This window comes from Dermacentor albipictus, chromosome 3 (assembly GCF_038994185.2).
Source record: "Dermacentor albipictus isolate Rhodes 1998 colony chromosome 3, USDA_Dalb.pri_finalv2, whole genome shotgun sequence".
Classification (NCBI taxonomy): Eukaryota; Metazoa; Arthropoda; class Arachnida; order Ixodida; family Ixodidae; genus Dermacentor; species Dermacentor albipictus.
The window spans coordinates 41,540,839-41,564,493 of record NC_091823.1 but is presented as its reverse complement, the minus strand read 5'-3'; the positions used below and the strand labels follow the sequence as shown (position 1 = coordinate 41,564,493).

The 23,655-nt window shown below is 46.9% G+C and overlaps 1 protein-coding gene across 1 annotated transcript; it reads right to left on the bottom strand.

Annotated features, from left to right (window-relative positions):
- Positions 1 to 1,590: 1,590 nt before the first annotated feature.
- Positions 1,591 to 20,262, bottom strand: LOC139057841 (cytochrome P450 3A14-like). The gene is made up of 6 exons (XM_070536586.1): positions 20,242 to 20,262; positions 19,782 to 19,890; positions 13,153 to 13,244; positions 11,670 to 11,810; positions 9,976 to 10,138; positions 1,591 to 1,718 (listed from the first exon to the last, which is right to left on the bottom strand). The coding sequence occupies exons 3-6, from the start codon at positions 13,218 to 13,220 to the stop codon at positions 1,629 to 1,631; spliced, it is 462 nt and encodes a 153-aa protein (XP_070392687.1). The 5' UTR covers positions 13,221 to 13,244; positions 19,782 to 19,890; positions 20,242 to 20,262; the 3' UTR covers positions 1,591 to 1,628.
- Positions 20,263 to 23,655: the final 3,393 nt, after the last annotated feature.

Below are 23,655 nucleotides of genomic sequence, written 5' to 3'. Positions count from 1 at the left end.
AACTTTTAAACTCATTGCACAAGAGTCGTGCAGCTCTTGTCGTTCAACGCCGTTATATTGTTTAGCATTCAAACACTTTTGAGGCTAGCGTACTGGGTCTTATGTGGCGTAGAGTTTTGTTGTCATTGCACCTACCGGTGCCCGAAAAGCTGCCACCACGACAAAGAATAAGTTGGAGAGAGGGAGAGACGTGTATTAGTAATAAGCAAGTAAAGGCAACCCCTTTAGCGCTTGCTGTGAGGTGCCTAGACTAAGTTTATTGTTCCGCTTCGCAACAGATATAGCAGCAAGGTGTGGCATGGCATTTCAATGGGCACGAGTACCTCTTAGAGATATCCAGTCGTTTAACGTAATATTTGAGAGGCTGCTGCACTAATTTGTCACTAAATTTCGCCTCTGTGCTGTCAAAGGTTGGGCTAGCGGGTTCTATAATATTTTAAGTTTGACAGCGTGGTTTCTCGACAAAGAGGAAATTAAAGAACAGAGACAAGCGCGGTCCTCGTCTGTTCTTCAGTTTGGTCTCCGTCATGAAATTGTGCTGTTGTACTTAATGTTCCGGTGAGAACAAAAGGCTGCCTTTATAAAAATCTGGAGAGGAAATGCCCACGCTTTCCATGGAAGAGGGGAGCCAAGTTAATCAATAGCTCAACGCGTTAGTTAAGCCCTCCAATACCTTGGTACACGTGCAACCACGGCGTCAACTGTTTCCTTGTCTCAGCCTAAGTAACAACACAAGGCTTGCCTGCTTACAGCCACGAGGCAACGTTCTCAATGTCGATCGTGTAGGTCCGTTGACAACAAGACCTCGAGTGGCGTAGATATTGCATTATCCGGGGATTTCCTTACCGAACATTTATCTAGAACGTTTTGTTCCGATAGGGCCAGATTGCCCAATCATTCAACCCCTTCGTACATCACTGACCTATCCGCACTAGAGCGTGGACAGCCACCGAGGAGATATCTGACGGTGTCGGCATGGGTGCATGTGTATCAGGTGTGGCTGTGGGCCATGGTTAATTAAAATAAATATGATGACTGCATCTGTTTGGTAGCTGTCTTTGTGCGGTGCTCTGATTTTTGTGGTTCGTTTTGGAAATTGACGGTCAGCATTGACTACGAGTGACTAACAAGACGTGGGGTGAAGTTTTAGCGGGCCGGTTGCTTTACATGTATGGCGTTTATTTTTTTATAACCTCGCTATTACCCTGCCATTATGGTGGTCGGAAGCCGAGAACTATTCCTTTAAAAACAAGATACCTTGGTTTGGCTGCATTTTTAAATTATCTTCAGCGCTTGGCCTTTCATGTGCACAAAAACAAAACGTGGTGGAAATTTTGTGTCACTGCACATTTAGGTTGGACGCAAGTCATTAGCGCGTACAACTTTACTGCAACCCACAGCTTTATTAAAACGTTTGAGCACTAATATTTATTTATAACATGCTGTATGGCAACTCCTGCGGTCAATAAATAATATAGAACACGCACTCAAGAATGTTTATTAGATAACAGATGTTTTTGCACATGTCAAAGCCACATATGTAGTGATGACAAGGAATAAAAATGAACAATTCCACATGTGTGCCATGGGGAGGCCATTTAAAACGCCCACTCAGAGAATGAGTTGTCTCAGCGTTCATTCGCCAAACTGTATAGGACAATCCAGGGCCCTCTTGCGGGTGTTGATACCATCGCATATTGGCCCAGCTCCATGGTTCCCTAAAATGTTGCAGAATAGGCATAAAATAAAATTTTATTTAAACAGCACAAACAAAACAAAAAGGCAACGCCTCGGCTAGGGCTCCGAATTATTTCTAACAAGGTTGCGCGTTCGAACGCCCTCCTAATTCGTATGTGCTTGTTTTCACACTCCGCCTCTATCGGAATGTGAAGTCCCGCCACGTTGAATCAAAAGACGTGGCCTCATACTCAGCAGTAGCTTTCTTTAACAGTTCTTCAGCATCTTTAACAATGTGCAGCTCCTTACGCATACAGTCTTCTTGAAGGCGACCGATAACGAGCTGCAAGAACCCTACAAAAGAATGCTTTGGCAAACTTCGAGTGCTTCAGTGAGTCAACATTGCTCAGCAGTACTTGTTGTCATGCTGCCTTTGCCCTATACTACTCAAGAGGTTTCTGACTTTCTGAAGTTGTTACAATTGTGAAAGCCGTAGAGATTTAACTATCATTCTAATGATTGTTAGTATTGCTTTTTTTCACGCTACAAATGACATTTGATTATGTGCGCGAGCAATGGACATAGTAAAATTTATGAGATGTTTTGATCGTTACCGAATATTCTTGATCCGTGTCTTGTGACCATGATTTCTGCTCGTGTTTGCGGTATACACGTGTACACCTGTCTTGCCCCCCTTACTCAATGCTCCTGATTAGGCCTGTAAGCTATGTTGAAATAATTCAATATATATATATATATATATATATATATATATATATATATATATATATATATATATATATATATATATATATATATTGACACGTGTATCTATATTTATCGGGCGACCAGGTTTCGCCGCCTAACAAATCTTATCGCACAGCGCGGGACGCGCTTGCATGTATCCGAAGTTTCTGTAAAGTTATCGATGCTTCTATCCGCAGTCTGTTATCGCCGAACCTTGTGTTATCTGATTTATTCGCCTGACGCGAATGATGTAGAATTTTATGGAAGGCACGCGGGTCCCAACGATTAGTCTGGAACATTTGACGACTCTGTATAAAAGCCGACGCGCTTGACCCGCTGATCAGATTTTCGACGATCGCCGACTGTGTTCGCCGCTATCGTTGTGCTTTAAGTGTAGCCTGTTTTGTGGGCACAGGTTCGCCCAATAAAAGCTAGTTTTGTCTTTCACAGTACTGCTACTGTGTCATTTAACGTCACTACCACGTTTTGGGGCCTGGTGGTGGGGCTCTCAATCGAGAGAATACAGAAGAGGCTGGCTGCCTAAACCTCACGTCACAAGTGATGGAATGTGTTGTCCGGTTCCTTCGCCCTCTCGCTCCCGGTCTCTCTCCAGCTTCACGTACGCTACATCCCTGGAGCTCCGCTCGAGTCGCCACCCCTACCAACTGCACTCAACCATGTCGCAAGACCAGCAGACCAATACCACGACATCCACCTTGCCTGCTCCTGCGAGAACCCCTTCTTGGACAGTGACCACCCCTCAGAAGGCCCCACCGGTGTTTGCTGGGCTTCCAAGTAACGACGTTGTAGACTGGTTGGAGCTATACGAGCGCGTGAGTGACTTTAACCACTGGAACGAATCAGCGAAACTTGCTCACGTTGCCTTCTACCTAACCGGCGTTGCGAAAACTTGGTTTTGCAATCATGAGCTCGATTTCGTCAACTGGAGCACCTTTAAACACCATCTACGCCAGATTTTCGCGAACTCATCTGTCCGCTCCGAAGCTGTCCGAACAAGAAGCTTGCCGAGCGTGTTCAGCACTCGGGCGAGTCTTGTACTTCGTAGATTGAGGGCGTTCTCGCCCTCTGTCGCCGCGTGAACCCCTCGATGGCAGAGGGTGACCATGTACGCCACCTGCTCAAGGGTATTGGGGCTGCAGCATTCAATGCTCTTGTAGTGCTGAATCCCACTACCGTCGCAGGCATCATCAGTACGTGTCAGCGTCTCGATGAGCTTCATATGCTCTGCTTACACCCTGACACATATGATTTCAAGGCGTCCAGCGGCAGCGAGCTACGTGCCTTGATTCGCTCCATCATCCATGAGGAACTGCATGCCCAAGCTTCAGCAAACCCTCCTGAGGTCCATCTGACGCCTCCTGGTGACAGCCTACGCCATATCGTGAGGGAAGAGATAGCTGCCATGACCTACCCGCAAGTCCCGAGCCCGCATCCTATTCCTACGCCAACTTACGCTCAGGTTGCCTCTATAGTGCCACCCTCCCAGCAGCGACCACAACAGGCACGTGCACCGCACGTGTCCCTGAATCCTATCACTACAAGACCACCGCCTGTTTCGTCTTACAACGCATGGAGCCCACCTCGACCGGTTTGTTACTACAGAGGCATCCATGGCCACATTTCAAGGTTTTGCCGACGCCATCAGCAAGATGAAAGACTTGGCTATGACGGGTTTGAAAGCGAGTAGTTTTCTGGCCCTGGTACCACGACGTCGGCGTTCTGACTACGATTATTATCCGCTATGTTCCCCATCTCCACAGAACTTCAACACTGCAGTTTCATTGCGTTTCCCGCGTCGTCGCTCCCCATCACCGATGTGGCGCTCCTCTACTCCTCTACGACCGGCTACTTTGTACTCTGATCACCGTCCCGAAAACTAAATGGTGCAGCTTCAGGAGGGAAATTGCATCCTTTGGACAACGTGAAACTCCTTCGGAGCGCCCGTCAAATGTACTTTTGGTGTGTGTTGAAGGTGTCCGAATCGCAGCCTTGCGTTGACACAGGTGCATCGCTTTCCGTTATTAGTACTGGCTTGTGTTCTCGATTGCGAAAAGCGAAGACGCCGTATAATGACCCTACCCTTGGTTGTGCTAATGCAGTTATTGTTCAGCAGTCCGGTCTTTGCACTGCGCGCGTTCTCATTGATGGCATTCTTCACCACATCAGTTCGTCGTGCTGTCTAGGTGCACCTACGCGATGATTTTGGGATGGGACTTCCTGTCCTACGCCTCAGCTTTTATCGCTTGCTGTCAGCGAACTATTCATATGACGGACACTGAATCTTCGTCCTCTGTCGATGCTCGTAGCCTACATAATAATAATAATAATACTTTATTGCGCCAAGTATTGAAAGAATGTACAAACATCCGGCCTGCCAAAGCCTCATTGGGCTTGAGTGGCAGAGCCCGACAGGCAGCGGAACCACGCAGATAAACACACAGGCATGAACGCACATGAAAAGTTACAGAACATCAAATTAGTATAGTGGCAAAAAAAAAATAATAAAAATAGACACGGAACCCAAGTTACATATAAAAAAAAACACAACAGAGTAAAGAGCAAGGAAGGAAAATAAAATAGCATGAAAATACTCAGATAAGTGCAACAAATACTGCAGTAACTAGCAAATTCATAGGATTCATTTGATAAGTGGTGGAGCATGCGTGTACAACGTCGTACACCCACTAAGTAGCGTATCGCAGCATCTTTTTTATTTTATATTTAGTTTTTGAACGGCGAACACTTGGAGGCAACCTATTGAAGTAAAAGGGAACGTAAAAATCTCTTACGCGCTTTCCATATCTTGTAAACCGTCGGGGAATACAAAAAGCTTCCTTCGGTCGAAGAGACCGTGTGGGAACATACGGAATTTTATAGTCACTAAACCAAAAATGTTTCAGGACAATAGTTTCCATCAAAAGGCGATCAAAATCAGGTAGCGAAAATACCTTAAAAACATCAGAATTGGGGGGCAGGCCTAAATCATAGCCAATATTTTTTAACAGAGATCTTAGGAGAGAATTGATCCTGTTCTTCCAACGAACTGCACAGTGACCATAGATCGTTATGCCATAACGCAGTACGCTATAACCGAGAGCGTGTACAATAGCTTTGCGTATTGAAAGTGGCATATAGTATCTAATGTTATACAGCACACAGGAGACGGTTCGGAGCTTTTTACAAATGTGGGATAAGTGGTCAATTCCAAGAAAGAGCACTGTCAAAGTATAATCCTAGGTATTTCACAGTAGTTTTATAGCTCAGGGGTAGACATTGACATTGAGAACAATTAGATCCGTGCAAGAGCAGCTGTTGGTTCAAATCTACTTTCTTCATCGGGCTGTGAAAACATATAAGTTGGGTCTTAGAGCTGTTTACTTTGATTAGGTTGCGTGAGAACCAGTCCATAGCAATAGTTGCTGCAGCTTGAAGAGAAGAAAGGGAGTCAGAGTAGTTCGGCGACTGGGATACGAGGACAGTATCGTCAGCGTACTGATACAGGCTTGCAGGCACGGCGTTTGAAAGGTCGTTCACGTAGACGTTAAATAACAGCGGACTAATTATGGAACCTTGAGGAACGCCAGCTTTTATTAGCAAAGAAGCACTCTTTGCCCGCCCAATCGAGACGTACTGCGTTCTCTGCTGCAAAAAATTTTTCAAAAGCGAAAGAAACACTCCACGGAAGCCTAACCTGGATAGTTTACACAATAACAGAGTGTGACAAACGCTGTCAAAAGCCTTGCTGACATCCAGAAACAGTGCACACACCACTTGGTTACATTCAAAAGAACGATTTAACATGTCAGAAAAGTCCTCCAAGAGCACTTCCGTCCCTTTAGCTTGTACAAAGCCATACTGACGCGGTGACAGGGTTTTGTGCTTATCTAAGAAACTTGTCATTGTAAACAGCAGATGTTTTTCTAATATTTGAGTCAAACAGGGCAAGACTGAAATAGGACGATAATTTTCATATCTATTATGTGCACCACCTTTGTGAATTGGGGTAATAATTGCCGCTTTCATGTTCGGCGGGATCATGCCACTTGAGATAATGCTGTTGAACAGCGACAGCAACACTCCTTTAAGTATGTCGAACAAGGTTCGCAGATCATCAACTGAAATCATCAACTGATCATCAACATTTCGCCACGTCTACCGACTGTTTCATTCCCGCGGGCAATGAGCATATTCTAACACTGACTTCCGACGCTATTCTTAGTGGTGATGTGTTCCTTGCACCGATCGGTCAATACATTTCTGGTGGTCTAAGCCTTACTACTAGCCTGGCGTGGTTTTAGGACGGCAGAGCGTTAGTTGCTGTTCGTAACCCTACTTCTTCGCCAGTTGTGCTCTCCCAGGGCACTACTGTGACATCCTTTACTGACACCGAACCTCTTTCGCTGGTACCGCTGCACACCGAATCACCCTTTGTCTACCACAGCTGATTATCATACTGCTGCCACTGTTTTAACGGCCGCTATAAATCCCGATCTGACCTCTGCGAAGAAAGAATACTTTTGGCACTCCTGCAAAAACACAACGCCTTATTTGACGTTCACTCCAAGCTCCTGGGGCGCACTTCCATCTCAGCACATCGCATCGAAACTGAAGGCAGTTCGATTGTACGCCGCCACCCGTATCGCGTGTTTTCCGCAGAACGGAAAATTATTGGGGATAACGTTGATGACATGCTCAAAACAGACATCATTCGGCCATCCTCCAGTTCGTGGTAGTCTCCTGTTGTGCTGGTTCGCAAGAAAGACCCTCTGTACGATTTTGCGTCGATTTTCGAGCCCTTAATAAGATCACGTGCAAAGACGTATATCCGATGCCAAGAATCGACGATGCCATTGACTCCCTCCAGGGTGCAGAATATTTCTTTAGTCTAGACCTCCAATCCGGATACTGGCAAATCCCCATGCACGAAGCGGACAAGGACAACATAGCTTTTGCAACACCAGACGGACTTAACGAGTTCAACGTCATGCCCTTCGGTTTATGTAATGCTCCTGCAACATTTGAACGCATGATCGACACAGTTTTACGTGGCCTTAAGTAGAAGGCCTGTCTGTGCTATTTATCTGGCATCGCTATATTTCGACAACATTTCGTCAGTACCTTGAGCGTTTGGACGAAGTTTTCACATACATTTCCAATGCTGGACTCCAACTCAACACAAAGAAATGCCATTTTGCCAGAAAGAACATCAAAGCGTTGGGCCACCATATCAGCAACGATGGCGTTCGACCAGATCTCGAGAAGGTTGCTGCCGTGCTTCGCTTCCCTCGCCCTGAAAACCAAAAGCAATCAAGAAGTTTGTCCGGCCTCGCATACTACTTTCGCCGCTTTATCATTCCTTTTGCTGCCGTGGCGTCGCTGCTGCACAAGTTGCTCACGTCGGGCCCTGCTTTCCCTTGGACAAACGACTGCGAACTTTCTTTTTAAGCCCTCAAGCAAGCATTAAACACCGACCCTGTCCTCTGCCATTTCGATGAGAACGCGCCAACTTGTTTGCACACCGACGCTAGTGGCCATGGGATCGGTGCTGTCCTTCTACAGCGTGATACCACTTCACGAGAGAGAGCTGTTGCCTATGCCAGTCGCGCACCAACGGCTGCTGATAAGAACTACTCGATCCCAGAACAGCAATGTCTCGCATTGGTTGGGTGATCCGAACATTTCCACCATATCTTTACGGACGCCACTTCATGGTCATAATCGACCGCCATGACTTAAGCTGGTTGTCATCAAACGAAAATTCGTCTGGACGCCTTGGTCGCTGGGTGATCCGCTTACAAGAGTATGATTTTGACGTTGTCTACTAGTCTGGGAAAAAGCATCAAGATGCCGACGCTCTCTCTCGCTGCCCACTGCCATTATTATCTTCGAGTACACCTATCCATTGCTCGCCACTTGATGATGAGACTGCTGGCCATTTGGGTTTCCACAAAACATATCACCGCGTTAGAAGCCGTTTCTTTCCACCAAACATGTCTACCTTTGTGGCCAAGTACGTCGCTTCTTGCGTCCAGTGTCAACGGCTGAAGCAACCGACTTCGCCACCTGCTGGGCTTTTACAGCCCATCTCATGTCCCGAGACACCGTTTGCCATCGTTGGGATAGACCTAGTCGGCCCTCTGCCCATAACCCCGGCAGGTCATCGATGTATCGCGACAGCTGTTGACGAGCTGACACGTTACGCAGAGACTGCTCCTCTACGCTCTAGTTCGGCCTCCGACGTCGCCACCTTCTTTTTGGATGCCATTGTACTGCGTCATGGTGCACATCATGTACTGCTACGCGATCGCGGCAAGACTTTCATGTCAACAATGATCGCAGAAGTACTCGGAGCTTGTGGAACAGTTCATAAGACGACATCCACATAACACCCACAAACATATGGCTTAACCGAGAGATTTCATCGCACACTAATAGATATGATATCAGTGTATATCGGGCCAAACCACGACAACTGGGACAAACTTTTACCTTTTGTGACTTTTGCTCACAACACCGCTACCCAACTAGGGTACTCACCTTTCTACCTAGTTTACGGCCATTCACCGACATTCACCGTCGACTCCGATTTCTTCAATGCCCCAATTAAGACCTCGGCCAGTGTACCCGAAGAGTTCGCCTCGAGACTTGAGGAAAGCCGTCAACGTGCTCGCTTCAACACAGAAGTTAGTCAGCTAGATCGCAAGCAACGTTACGACATCTCTCGTCGCGACATCTCCTTTCGTCCTGGAGAGGAAGTGCTCCTTTGGACGCCCATTCGTAAACCCGGTTTGTGGGAGAAGTTTGGATCCCGCTTCCTTGGACCCTACATTATTAATGAAGAAACATCCCCCGTGAACCATCACGTTTCTCCTGTAGACGTGTCTTCGGAACTTCGTTTTCGTGGTTCAGAGATCGTTCACGTTTTTCGTCTAAAACGATTTGTTCGGCGTTTCCCTCCTGCCTAAGTCGTGACTTTGCTGGCCGCTTGCGCACATGGGGAAATTAATGTGAGCATTATTCATACGCTCCATATTCTCACCTGTACATATTCATTATGACCGTTTTGGGGCCTGGTGGTAGGGCTCTCACTCGAGAGAATAAGGAGGAGGCTGGCTGCCTAAACCTCGCCTCACAATATATATATAAACAAGTAAATAACGACCATATTCTGCCGTTTTGGTTTAGCTGCTCATTGCGAGGCGAAGGGGCACATAGCACACGCAGCAAAGGCACTATAGATACATAGCTCGAGCTGGCGCATTCCGACGCTGAGTCATGCTTCTTTCGTGCATACCGTCACCCCCTTTCACCGCCCATCCACAGTCCCACCATGCAGTGCATGCTAAGTCTATAGAATGTAGAAGTATAGACGCTATATATTGGTCCCACGCTTAACATCGACTCTGTAGATAAGTCAATCGAAAACTAGAAGCGCAGTTCTGTATAAACCCTTGACTGAGATAATAAAAGTAAGGTGAAGCAGTGAGGTTGGCAGACTCAGTCTCGGTAGTGCAGTGAAATAATCTTCACCTTCTGAGAGGGGCCTAGTTCCATGCGGTACTTCTGAACCATCTTGGCAACAGTGAACCTCACTTTTAGCAATGCAAGACTCATGGCGACGCAGTTGCGAGGCCCGATGCTGAAGGGCATGAATGCTGCTTTCGTAAATAAGGCCGTCTTTCCTGGGGAAAACCTGCGCAGCATGAAATGAAAATGTGCCCGATGAAGCTACAAAGTAATATTTACAAACGTTGGATATTTTTTAGTAACGTCCCCTTGTTTGTTTGTTTGTTTTCGTTCTGTTTATTTCTTTCAATATGTTTGGGGCACGTTGGCATTATGACTGGCGCCTATACATAGAAACATAGGCCTGCTTCAAAAAGCTAGCAACAAAGTCGAATGTAGAAGAAAGGCCGTGGAATACGTATAGTAAGGTTATTTGAACACTCCTGGATTTATCATAGTGTCTGTGGGAATAAGACTTACTGTGGTACCAGTTGGTTATATTCGACATCAGGCATTTTAGCGTTTTCAAATGTTAACCATGGCTTCACGAGACTAATACCAGGCACAAGTGATGATATGTTGGGACAGGAAATTTTGCAAGCTGATCACATTGTGAAAAAGAAACGCACGGATTATATTAGTGACAAGTGTATCTCTTTGGTAGCGAATTCTAGTTTTCTGACATGAGGTTGTGTTTATGACGTAAGCGCTGCATGCGTGCGCATTTGGTTATCTTGTTGCATCGGTTTGTTTCTTAAATAAATCAGTTGATGTAAGTGCTTGACCATGTCCACTGTCTTTTTATTGTCCTCATTCTCACTCTTTTCTTTCATTTCATGCTTGCGCTAACCGTACATGTGCCAGCTGTGTATCAAACTCTTGTGGAACTTTCATTCTGGTGCCAGCAATCTGTGTACACTTAAATGTGGTACCTGACTGTTGAGTGAAAATAACAGTGAGGTAATATTTCTAGGACATTTCCAGCTCAGGTTAATTTAATCAGGTCTTGTATCTGCAATTTCTTAAAGGTAGCTTGAACTTGTCCCGGATGTTGGATTGCACTGGTGATCTTAAGCTCGTAGCACAACAAACTAAAGCGCAATTCTTTGTAGTGGCGCAAGAAGTTATATTCTGAGCAAAATTTTCAGGATATCTTTTACTTTTCTCATTAAGCCATCTCAATTTCCCCATTCTGCTGTAATGCTATATTAAGAACCCAACAAACCAGGTACGCCTTTATCGTTTGGGAAAAGCGTGTTCCTGAAATCAATGCACTTGAAATCTGTATTCCTATCGCAGTCCCACTTTTAATAAGGCACAAAGCTGGGTGCTTCAGCTAACCTAACTTGTTGGAGTTATGCTACCAACTAGGGACTGACTCAACTTATTCAGTGAAATCCACTCACAATTTCAGTCATGGTTGCACCATCGCTAACAACACATCACCGTTCTCTCTCGATAGGCCCGTTTATGTCCTCTCTTTAGCCCTATCACTTCCGCATTGGACACATCTTAATCAGTCAAGAACTATGAAATATATAAACATATAAACAGTAATATATGTTCTGAGAAAAGGGTTGCAAGGCGTCACGAATTATGTTTCACTTATTCTGAACTCTATTCCCTGTGTAGTGCACTTTCTTTGTCAATATATTGAATGTGGTCCTCAAGCTTGCTTTCAAAGGAGTGTCATTAGAGTAAATAGTAAGTTCACTCACCTGTCGGGATTAAACTCCTGAGGGTTCGAAAAATATCGTGGGTGTCTTTGGATCTGGTACAACGCTGCCATGATGTTTGTGCCTGCCTTGTACTTGATGCCATTGTATTCGAAATCTTCTTTGGCCTGTCGATTCACACCCCTGCAAACGAACATTCCATGGGATATCATATGCAGAAGAGCTTTATATCATCTACTTTTCTGCAGCAAAAGAAATCATCACTTTACCGCTAAGTCATTCACTATATAAGGTAACTTCTGGGGGAATCATTTTGCAGCTCCGTTACCAGCATAAACAATGCTTCAGAAGGTCTCTGACTGCTTGAACAACAATTAAAATTATAAACACGTACTTTATTTCGTAAGTAAGGAGACATGGGCTTTTATACCCGTTGTAAACTATTATTCATTCAATAGAAGAGAATGTATTATGATACAAATGCATTCACCAGAGCAACCTCGCAGTTCTGCCACACTTCACTTAGAAATAAATTATGGTTAAAAACAAGATGTTGCTCAATAATTGCAGAAATGGTTCACCGAGGTGCTTATGTTTATATACAATAGCTGAGCTGTGGTTGCAACATTGGGGATCTAGGGAGTCTACGGCATCGTTATCCAATACTACGATTGTAACACGCTCCATCCCTGAAATTAAAAATCGCGGAGCGTAATTCTTGGTCTTCAGTCATTTATTTAGTCATAATTCAGTAATTCAGATCAATTTAATCTTCCTATTTGAGAAAACCGGTACATCACAAACATCTTTACGTCGAATTGCACCACGCCTTTTTATTGCCCTTTCGATCCTCAGTCAAGCTATTAATTTACATGTAATGTAAACGAAAATCTTTGCTATGAAGTAAATAATTTGATAGTTGTTTTCGAATACGGGGTCACAATGGAATGCTGAAAAACTGCTGGAGATTTGTTATTGTTGCGGGTGCAAGAAACATTTGTGTCAGCGATTCAGCAGAAAGCAGCTGTGCAATGGTCAACGCCCACCGCGGCAGCCGAGTGTTTACGGCATTACGCTGCTCAGCATGCGGGCGCGAGCTCAACCCCGGTCACGGCGGACGCATTACGACGAGCTTGAATGCAAAAACGTCCGTGTGCGGTGCATTGTGTGCACGGTAATAAAACCCAGGCGGCGAAAAATTATTGTGGAGTCTTCCGTTACAGCGCGCATCTTGATGAGATTGTGCTTTTCTTTTGGCACCTGAAACTGCAGAATTTCTCTCTGTTTTTTTTAATGCAATGGCCAACTGCATAACACTATTTCTCACCAATTATAGAGAACGGACTACATTGTGAGTAGGTGTGTATTATATTGCTTTTCAAACCAACTGTAGAGGGTTACCATTGAGTCAACTAATCAAGCTGCTGTCTAAGGTCTTGCTCAAAAGTAATACGCGCGCAATTTGGTACCAAGCCTAGTTCGTCGGTGTGAGTTCTTCGCAGTTTGTCACACTGAGTCTACTCACGATAATGATGTAGGATAAAGTCGTAGTGTTTCATCCACTACGTGTTCCAAGTACTTCAACTTTTTCATGATTGTTTCATAGTCCAGGGAACCCTAAAAACGATAATATAAGTTATTTCGTACAGTAATCAAGGTTTCACAAGTGACACAAGACTATTTCATTGAAAACCTAATCTGGAACCAAACCTTCATTACCAATACATTCACATAGAATAATGGGTGGCAGTCAGGAAGAGTTTTTAAGTTCGTTCGGGCTGAGAACCTTTTCTGTGGTAAGCAAGGTGGATAGAGAACTAAAGAGCTAAGCATCCTCGCTGTACAAATGCAGTGCAAAACAGTGTGTGTCTAATCTCAAAGAATCTGTGGCGAAACACTCTGCGCATATTTCCGCGCCGCCTCCGCCTTGTTATCATCCGGTCCAGCGTAACACGGCTAGACTCTGGACTGCTTTGCCGATACGATAAACCACAACTCCACCGCGGTGTCACCCGAGGTATGCGTCACCAACGGTGGCTGCGAAAACAGGCTGCCCAGCTGCGTTTCTACAATTGCTAGTAGGTACAGCAGGGCGGTGCGCTTTTGATGGCGCTCGACGTTTCTGCGCAGGTGCGAGTAAGAACAGGTGGGAAAGAGAGAATCTGGGGGCCTTTGCTCCTTGAATATGTGACTCTGTCTAGGCACTACGGTGGAGAAGTTTCCTTGCGCGTGTAGCGTGCGTTTGTCCCTAGGCGTGCCGGCATGGCAGAGGGGGGTCGACTTTCTTTACGCTCCGCCGCCTTACTGCCCGCGCGGTGAGGCAGTGGGCACGGGCGCCCCATTTGGTGATCGCTGTGTCTGAAGGGGCTAGGTTCTGACTGGTGTGGAATAAGTCGCGGGTAACTTTGTTAGTCGTGACGATAGATTGCATTTTTACAAGTACTGCTCCTGGAGGGCACATGTAGCCGGCAAACGGATGCCTCAGGAGAGCACTTGAGGTTATAATAAAGCAGGCGGCGCAAGATCTCCGGGGCACCCAAGCGGTAGCAGGGGGGATCAAAGCTGGAAGCAGGGCGGTCCGTGGTTTGCGGCCGCGGAGGCCGAAGTATACGAGGGGGTGGTCGTATAAAAGATTGGCTGTCCGCGATAGCGGACAGCCGATCCTATACTTTCCTGGCACGCGCAGGCCTCTGCGAGCCCCGACCCACCGACCAGTCGGGCTTCTAGCTTTGATGTCCCCGTTGCCGCTTTGGTGTCCTAGAGGCACCGCCAATAATTTGAAATAGTGAGATGTTTTTTTTTAAATTAACAAACAACACGATTGAATAAATATAATTGCGTCGAGCCGCCAACTTCCTACGCTAGGTTCAGCACTACCGCGGCTCGCTACTTCTGCAGGCGTGCCTAGGGATAAGCGCATAAACCATGCGCTAAGGCGCTAAGAAACTCCTCCGTAGTGCCTACGCCGAGTCGTATTATCAAGGAGCAAAAGTCCCCACATTTCCTCTCTCGCACCGGTTCTTACTCGCGCATGCGCGCAAACGCCCGTCGGCTCCGCAAGTTCCACGCCCGGCTGTACCTACTACAATTGGAAATACACTGCCCGGCTGGAGAAAGTAGCTTTTTTCCTTCTGCTACCAAGACAAGCATAGCGTTGATATGCTCGTCCGCTGCCATCGCTAAGTGAATAAACAGTTGTTACGTTTTCATTTTGGGATTCGTCCTTCAGCAGACACGACATTCCACATCTGGTGACCCGGACACGGGCAATATCGCTTCGCCATGGACGAGCAAGACGCCCTTCAACGACAGCTGGAACTTCTCCAGAGGTAGCTTCACACGCAGCAGGAGGTGATCCAGAAGCAAGAAAAACAGCTTCAGGAACCGCACGGCCAACTCAATGATTCCGTGCAGCAGCGTCCTGCCGCCTCTGTCGAGGACGTCAGAACCCCGGCAGACGGCATCCCGCACGCTGCCCGACACGGAATCTGGCGTGTCGCTGTCAAGCTTCCACCATTTTGAGCCTACTCGTCCGAGGTATGGTTCACCCAAGTCAAGGCCCAGTTCTCCCTCGCGCACATCACGCAAGACCAGTCCCGCTACGATTATGTCGTCGCCCACCTCGATGCCCGCTACGGCAACTAGGTCCGGTCCGGGATATCCTTGCCAACCCACCAACGGCTAACCTTTACGGATACCTAAAGACTGAACTCATCCGCCGCCTGTCACTCTCGGAAGGCCAGAAGGTGCGACAACTTCAGTCCGCACAACTTGCCGATCGCAAGCCTTCGCAGCTCCTCCGACACATGCGTACTCCCGTGGGCAACATGGAAGTTCAGGATTCCTTACTTAGAGCACTTTGGCTTCAACGACTTCCACCGTACGACCAGGCAATTCTGCAGGCTCAGCTTACGCTACCTCTCGACCAACTTGCCGGGATTGCTGATCGCGTCATCGAGTTCTCTTTGCCGCAGTTGTCGCCCACTCTCCAGACTGTCGCAGCACAGCTGAACACCACAGAGCTTGCATGCCGTATCGACAATATCAATCGGCAGCTCAGCTCCATTCAACTACGCCTGGATCAACACTTGCCGACGCGCCACTCGCAAAGCCGTGACAGTAACACCACCCCGTCGCAGCAGCCTGGTGACGAAGACCGGTGCTACTACCATCGACGCTTCGGGAACAGAACACGACAATGTCGACCACCCTGCTCCACTGGACATAAGGGCAACGCCAACGGCAGTTCGAAGACACGGCTGCGAGCTGGCAACCTGGAGGCCGTCGCATCTTCGTCACCGACCAAATTACAAAGCAGCTGTTCCTTGTTGACAGTGGTTCCGACATTTGCTGCTACGCACGAACCCATCTTCAAGGTACCCGTCCTCCTACGCCTTTCGAGCTCAGTGCGGCAAACCGGTCCACAATCAAGACTTACGGCTCGCTCCGCCTACACGGCCAGCTTAAAAACGTACGCCGTGGCCTTAATTGGAATTTCGGCATCGCTGACGTCATCGAGCCAATCATCGGCTCAGAATTTTTGCCGCACTACAACCTCCATCCGGACTGCCGCCAGCACCGTCTCATCGACGCGACAACGGGACATTCTTCGCCAGGACAGTGAACGACCACCCACCAGCCAAGCATCAAAGTACTCGGTGTTGAAAATCATTCACCGTACCATGCCATCCTCGCCGAATTTCCCGGTTTGACGCGCCCTAGCGGGTTGCGAGGTTATCTGCAGCACACCACTGTGCACTACATCCGAACCACCCCAGACCCCCCGGTTTTCTGCCACGCCCGTCGCCTTGCCCCGGCCCGTATGCGCATAGCCAAAGCAGATTTCGAAGCCATGCTCTGTGAGGGGATTGCCTGCCACTCTGACAGCCCATGGGCCTCACCACTTAACCCTGTCCCGAAGACCAAAGGCTGGCGGCCCTGTGGCGACTACCGTGCCCTCAACGCCCGCGCAATTCCGAACAGGTACTTCGTTCACCACGTACAGTATTTGCCCATCGCATTTATGGCTGCCACGTTTTCTCCGTGCTAGACTTGGTGAAGGCCTACACGCAGATACCCGTCAAACCGGACGACGTCCGGAAAACTACAATCATTACCCCTTTCGGCTTGTTCGAGTTTCCCTTCATGAGCTTTGGCCTGAGGAACGCTGGACAAACCTTTCAACGATTCATTGACGAAGTCGTCCGCGGCCTCGACTTCTGCTTCATCTATCTTGACGACATATTGGTCTTTTCCCGTTACGCCGACGAACGTCACAGGCACCTTCGTCTACTTTTCCAACGCCTCGATGACGACGGCCTACTCGTTAATGTCCCAAAGAGCACGCTCGGCGCATCAGTGGTCAAATTCCTCCGCCCTGATGTTTTGTCACAGGGAACTCGACTTTTGCCTCAACGCATCTCAGACCTGCAAAATTAACCTGCACCCGCCACCACTAATGACCTTCGCCGTTTCCTCGGCATGCTGAACTTTTACAGACGTTTCTTGCCACACGCAGCCGGCTACCAGGCTCCCCTCCATAATGCCTTGGCTAGTCCACGAGTAAGCCAACCCGTCACGTGGACACCGGCTTTAACTCAACTTTTCGAAGAATGCAAAATTGCTCTCTGCACCGCCACACTTTTCCCCCATCCCGTGCCAGACGCTCTCTTGGGTCAGACGGCTGAGACGATTCAGAGGCAACGCGTAGTTAACACGTGGCATCCCTTGGAGTTCTTCTCCAAGAAATTCTCAGCTAAGAAAACAGCCCCTTCTGTGGCCAGTCCCACCGACAAAACCACGACGCCCCCCCCCCCTCGTAGAGTTCGCCAGCTTACTACATAGAACTTCTGGTGATATACGAAGCAGCTCAACACTTTCGCCACGTTGCCGAAGCACAGCACTGCACTATCTACACCGATCATAAACCTCTGACCTACGCCTTCTCTCTACGCCGCGACAAACTCCCGCCGGTCCACCAGAACCAGCTCTCCTCCATTGCCCAGTTTACCAACGACATCGAACATGCCAGCGGGAAGGACAATGTGGCCGCCGACGCGGTTTCACGTGTGGCAGCTATCAGCTCTTCGCACCTAACAGCTGACGTCCTCGCCGAGGTTCAGACTACGGACGTCGAACTGCAGCAACTGCTTAAGGACGGGTCCTCACTACAGCTGCAACAAGTCCCCATACCTGTATCGACATCGGCTATCTACTGCGACATGTCAACAGCACGAAGCAGGCCTTACGTGCCCCTTTCTCGTCGCCGTGGCCTCTTCAACCAGCGGCATAATCTCAGCCATCCCGGCATACGCGCCTCTACACGCCTCGGGGCCGACCCCTATGTGTGGCCCTCCATGCAGCGGGATGCCGCACCTGGGTGGGTTCCTGCATTCAATGTCAGCGCACTAAAGTGACCAGGCATGCCACTTCGCCGCTCTTAGCATTCTCGCAGCCCTACGGTCGGTTTCAATACGTCCACCTTCATATCATAGGGCCCTTTCCCCCAGCTGGACCCTATCGCTACTGCCTCGCCGCCATCGATCGGTATACTCGATGGCCTGGGGCATGGCCCCTCGAGGGAATCACCGCAAAAGACGCCGCCTCGGACTTCTTCGCCGGCTGGATTGCTCGCTTCGGGCCCCCTCGCCGCGTCACCACCAACCAAGGATGACAGTTTGAATCGCACCTTTTCAGACTCCTCGGGCCGGCCATTGGGTTCGAGCACTCGAGGACCACCAGCTACCACCCCTGCGCCAACGAAATGATCAAGCGTTTCCACCGACAGTTCAAAGCAGCAATCATGCACCACCCGGTTTCAACCTGGCTCGAAGACATCCCAGCCGCTGCCCTAGGTCGTCGCGCCACCTTCAAGCCGGACATTCCGGCTGCACCCACAGATCTCGTCTACGGGGAACCACTCCGGCTCCCAGGCGAATTTCTTGCTGAACCGCCATCCACCACTGCGACATTAGATCCCACCGATTTTGTGGCCCGGCACCGACGCACCATCGCTGCCCTCCGCCCGTCACCTGCAGCTCACCACTGTAAGACTGCCCCTTTTGTCTTCAAGGATCTGGCAACGTGCACGCAAACTCTTCTCCGCGACGACACCGTCCGCAGGCCTTTCCAACTACCTTACAGCGAACCCTACCCGCCGCGACGACAAAACCTTCACACGACGTGGGAACGACGTGCGCGGCTCTATCGACCTGTTGAAGCCGGCCTGCAGTGATTCCGCCGAACCAGGAAATACCAGTGCACCCACATGCGTCCATCCACGACCCCCAACATCGCATCCCGCTTCTGTCACTACACGCTATGGACAGCGGCTACGCTGCACAAATTTTTACAAGCCCTGCGGGCTCTTCAATCCGCGGCAGGGGGGGGGGGAGGGGGGGGGGCTGACGTAGCCGCACACTCTGCGCATATTTCCGCGCCGCCTCCGCCTTGTTTATCAGCCGGTCTAGCGTAACACGGCTTGACGCTGGACTGCGTTACCAATATAACACAGCGCCACTGCTGTGTCACCCCAGGTATGCGTCACCGACGGTGGCTACAAAAACAGGCAACCCGGCTGGGAAGAGTTGCTTTTTTCCTTCCGCTACCGAGACGAGCGTAGCCTTGGTATGCTCGTCCGTTGCCATCGCTAATCGAATAAACAGTTGTTACGTTTTCATGTAGGGATTCGTCCTTCAGCAGACACGACATCCCACACATCCGTTAGTGGTGCCACTTTAATACATTTTTCATACTTAACCGTACCAGAAAAAGTATTAAATCTTTGTCACCACTTCGCACATCGCTCGGAAAGAGAGACAAAGTGTGCGTACGTCCACGGACACAGACAGCATAGGCCTCACATTAACTTACCGTACCGTTTATGAAGTGAACACAGTGATACCTGGTGATCACTTGAAGAGGTGGGCTTCTCTTTCTTCATCATTGGGATAACCAGCCCAAATGTGAACTAACTACGCGGGATCTCACTACTTAGTAAACAACGAAATCTAGTTACAAAATATAGTGATCATTTTTTTCTGACGTAACAAGAGCACATATATTTCCGTGTGCGCAAGAAGTATTCTTGGTCATGAACTTTAGAAAGATCGAAGAGCCCGGCCCGCGTTTCATCATAAAACCAGCGTCACTTACGTCTGTACCGACGGCATCGACGAGTTCTCGCCGTAGCTTCTCTTGGACATCAGGATGTTTTGCGAGGCAGTAGGTTACGTAACTCAGAACAGTTGCTGTAGATTCAAACCTGCATTTATTCAACCTTCGTTAGTTGCATCTAACGCATCATCATTTAACACAGGCAACTTACAATCTTCAACGAAAGTACGCTGAATCACAACGTTGCTTGGTACTGTGTCTATTGTCAAAGTGCTTGCATTCGTATATATCAGACGCTCGATCTTTCTACGAACTACGTTGTTTATTCTTTTTCACAGGCTAATCTAACTATTAACCTTTTTCTATATTTAGGATTTGATTGTGTCTTGAGACCATGCCAGTTCAGGTAAATTCTCATGCTGGCGATTAGCATGAAAAGCAACCAGAATTCAATTGCTCGTTGTTTACGCATAACGTCAGGTGCGCTTTGAATTCTTACCCGGCTATGAAAAGCGCTGCAGCGTTCGTTATAATTTCTTCGGTGGTCAGAGCCCTTTTTCTGGCACTTCCTGAAAGAGAGCAAGAACGATTTCTTTTACCTCGTTCTTCGTAGAATTCGGAGAGAATTTATACTCTCACTTTTGGTAAAGTTCAGTGTTCAATATTGTAGACAATGTTTTTGCACATCATGAATGACGTCCCTTGTTTCCTCGTTATGCTCTGTGTAATAATTTTCTTCTACTTCCTCTCTCATGGCTTAATCCTCCGATTGTAACCAATCATATACTTATAAGTAAATAAATAAATCGAAAAAATAAAAATAACAATATCTGTAATTTCACAGATATGTATGTAAGGAAAGTAACATAGCACATGTTTTTACGGGGAGGTTGACTAATACCATACGAGCTTGAAAACAGCGGAAGAAACAGGTCTGTTTAATGCCAGTTCATTACAAAGGAAAATCACAACAGAAGAGCACAAACCATGAAAATAGTGATTCTATTAGGAGTCGCAAGCACCTCACGGTCACAATCGTAAGCCCTGACAATCGCGAGGACATCGTGCTCCCTTATATTTCATTGTTGTTTAGTAGCTGGATTGTTCTTTTAAAAGGACTTGTGCTTGACGTCTAGGCAAACAGACAGTGGCATTATATCTTAGCTGAGAATTCATAAATAGCATCAGCCCTCTGAACCTGGTTATAAGCCACGCATTTTCTGAAGGTAACGGGTGTAATGGTTAAAGTACAGCCAAGAGTGTAGGTGAATTTAGTCCTGCACTGTGTGTGTCGTGACACTCAGGAGAATTTCGCAACTGTTTGGTACGGCAAAAAGGTTTAAGCATGAGAAAGCTCGAATGTAATAACTTCGATATAATAATATTTTATTCATCGTTATCTATATCTTTTGAAGACTGAGTCTTAAACCGTAGTTTCTCTATTAGAAACTACGAGCATTCTTCAAATCCCTTGATCCGTATGAGTTAGGTGCCGTAAAACTTGTGACTATCTGATCCAACACCCCACTCCAACACCCCGCTTCGCTCCTCCAGATGTGCTTAACTATTCCTATACAGTATAGTGAGTGAAAGGTTATTTTCAGTTCTCGAAAAATGTCGTTGCCACAAGAAGTGGTTCGCGAATCAGCTTCATAAGTGGTAATGTTTTCGCGCCGTAACGTCCTCTGGTCCTATCCCGGAGAAACACTTTGCGACTTTCTGCCATTGAGATACTGGTTTTATTATCACCTGCTCACTTGTTTACTTCTTGAGGCCAACACTTTCTTTTATGATTACCGCTATGTTTTGTGCTATCCACAACGCTTTTACTTCTCTTTTAACGAGCAGTATTTATTTTCAGATTTTCGTTGCTATTTCGCGAAATGTATTTTCTCGTACGCAGTAGTATTCGGTTACCTCTTCTGTTATTGCTCTTCCTAAGATTACATAATTTATGCTAAAATTAGCGTGCTATGCAGGGCTATTCAAGATAGCGCATATTTACACATTTCATGTATACGTGCTATTTTTTTTTTTAAATTTCTCCGTGAGGACCATCCTTAGCTATGCTTCCTCAATTTAAACGTTTCGTGTTGCGGAGCACGATGGAAAGGGCTATCAAGGGAAACGAATTTTGTCACCATTTTCAACTTTGTTATCGCCAGATTCCTCTTCTGCCTCGATGTACTCCGCGTCGAGGAGATGTTGCAAGAAGTCAGGCTTTCGCAGCTGTCACGGGTTTGAAAAAGAAAATTGCATAACCTCGTTTCCCACAAGGCTATAGATCACGATGAAAATTTAGACTAATTGGATCTCAAATCTTAATATTTCAACAGATCATCACGTGAAGTGTGGATTAAAGGAAAGGCTTGTGGACGCCCGACAACACATAGGCTTCACTGTTATTAATTGAAGCAATTATTTAAGGTAGACTAACAAGGTCACTCTTGAGTGGAAATAAGACAAGAGCACCACAAGCTAGTGTCAAAATCCACTAATATTGCCATCATCACTCTATCATATAATAATGTTGACAAAATGCGGCGGTAAAGTTCGGAAGCAGAAAGGCAAGCGACATGCCACGGCGCTATTGCAACACCCTTGCGGAACGCTCCTATCGCTTCCAGTCTTTCCTTCTTAATTTTCGCGCTGGTTTCCTCATATTAGTTCCACTATTAGCCCAACAAGGAATTCAGCTAGTCGCAACAGTCTGTTTGTCACCTGCGAGTGGATGCAATATGAATACACGAAGGTCGTGTCGTGTATCGACAAAAATGCACACAGTATATTGTCTGCGGTCATCTTGAGTTACTCAAACTATTTCGTAAAACGCAATTAGTTAAGCAATTAGTTACATTTATGTGAGCAAAAGTTTATATGCGTTTTAGAGCATAGGTAGCATTTGATATGTTGTAGAGCGTACTCAGAAACGCCTACTAAAGTTGTTGTTGTTGTTGTTGCGTTATCATTTACGTGGGCCTTATCCCAGTGTACTGAATTATAGCCCCCGAAACAGAAAAAAAGAATAACATGAAGAAAATCCAGTGCGTGCTTGCACATCTGGATTGCAGCGCTCTCAATCCTGTTTCGAAAGAACGAAGCTCGCTTGCCAATCACAAAAGAAAACTGCTTGGCAATGTGTCCAGTGTACGTCCCCATCTTGTATGTGAAAATATACATCCGATACGGACCTTATGACCTTATGGACCAGCGCTGAACGCAGACGCGAACTATAGAGTTTCATACGATTAACTATGGAGCGAACTGTGGCGCTACTATTTAATGGAGCTTCAAGTAGGGTGGTTCGTCCAGCATGGGAATTATGGTTAGTACAACTATTTGCCTAAACTTCGTCCTTCTCGCTGTGCATGTTGATCATTTTCGACAATGTACTGCATTATAAATAATCAAACAATTGCGAGAGAACCCATCACACGATGACTGCACATGGTAATTCATTAGCATGCAATCAATATAGCGATACGATATACTGCCACCGTCAGAATCAGCATCAGATTTTATTATTAGAAGTTGGGTCACATTACAAGTATTTGTGTGCAGAAAGAGATCCCATAGTCAAATACTGTATCGCGACCTCCTGTACAAGAACAGTTTGTACAGTTAACATTTCAAAGCAACAGTTGCATATAATAAGGAACTATACAAGCAATAGGAAAAGAACGCTTCCAAAACAAAATACAGAATTAATTACAAATAATAACACAGTTTAGCATATCTCATGCTAGCTGTAAAAATTGTGCGGGAACGAAATAGCAACACTTTATTTACAACAACAAAAGAAAAAAAGAGAAAAAAAGCGAACGAAGACCGACTACAGTAATCCTTATTGTTAATCTGTCAATGAAAAACGCATGTTTAGTTCACTTTTAAATTGCGATAAAGATCTTGCGTT

Excerpts from the sequence above, each read along its gene's own strand:
- LOC139057841 (XM_070536586.1), bottom strand. The coding sequence starts at position 13,220 with ATGAAAAAGTTGAAGTACTTGGAACACGTAGTGGATGAAACACTACGA. Across the intron at positions 11,811-13,152 it reads CTTTATCCTACATCATTATC|GGGTGTGAATCGACAGGCCA; the intron begins GTGAGTAGACTC and ends GTTCGTTTGCAG. Across the intron at positions 1,719-9,975 it reads AACTAGGCCCCTCTCAGAAG|GGAACCATGGAGCTGGGCCA; the intron begins GTGAAGATTATT and ends GCAACATTTTAG.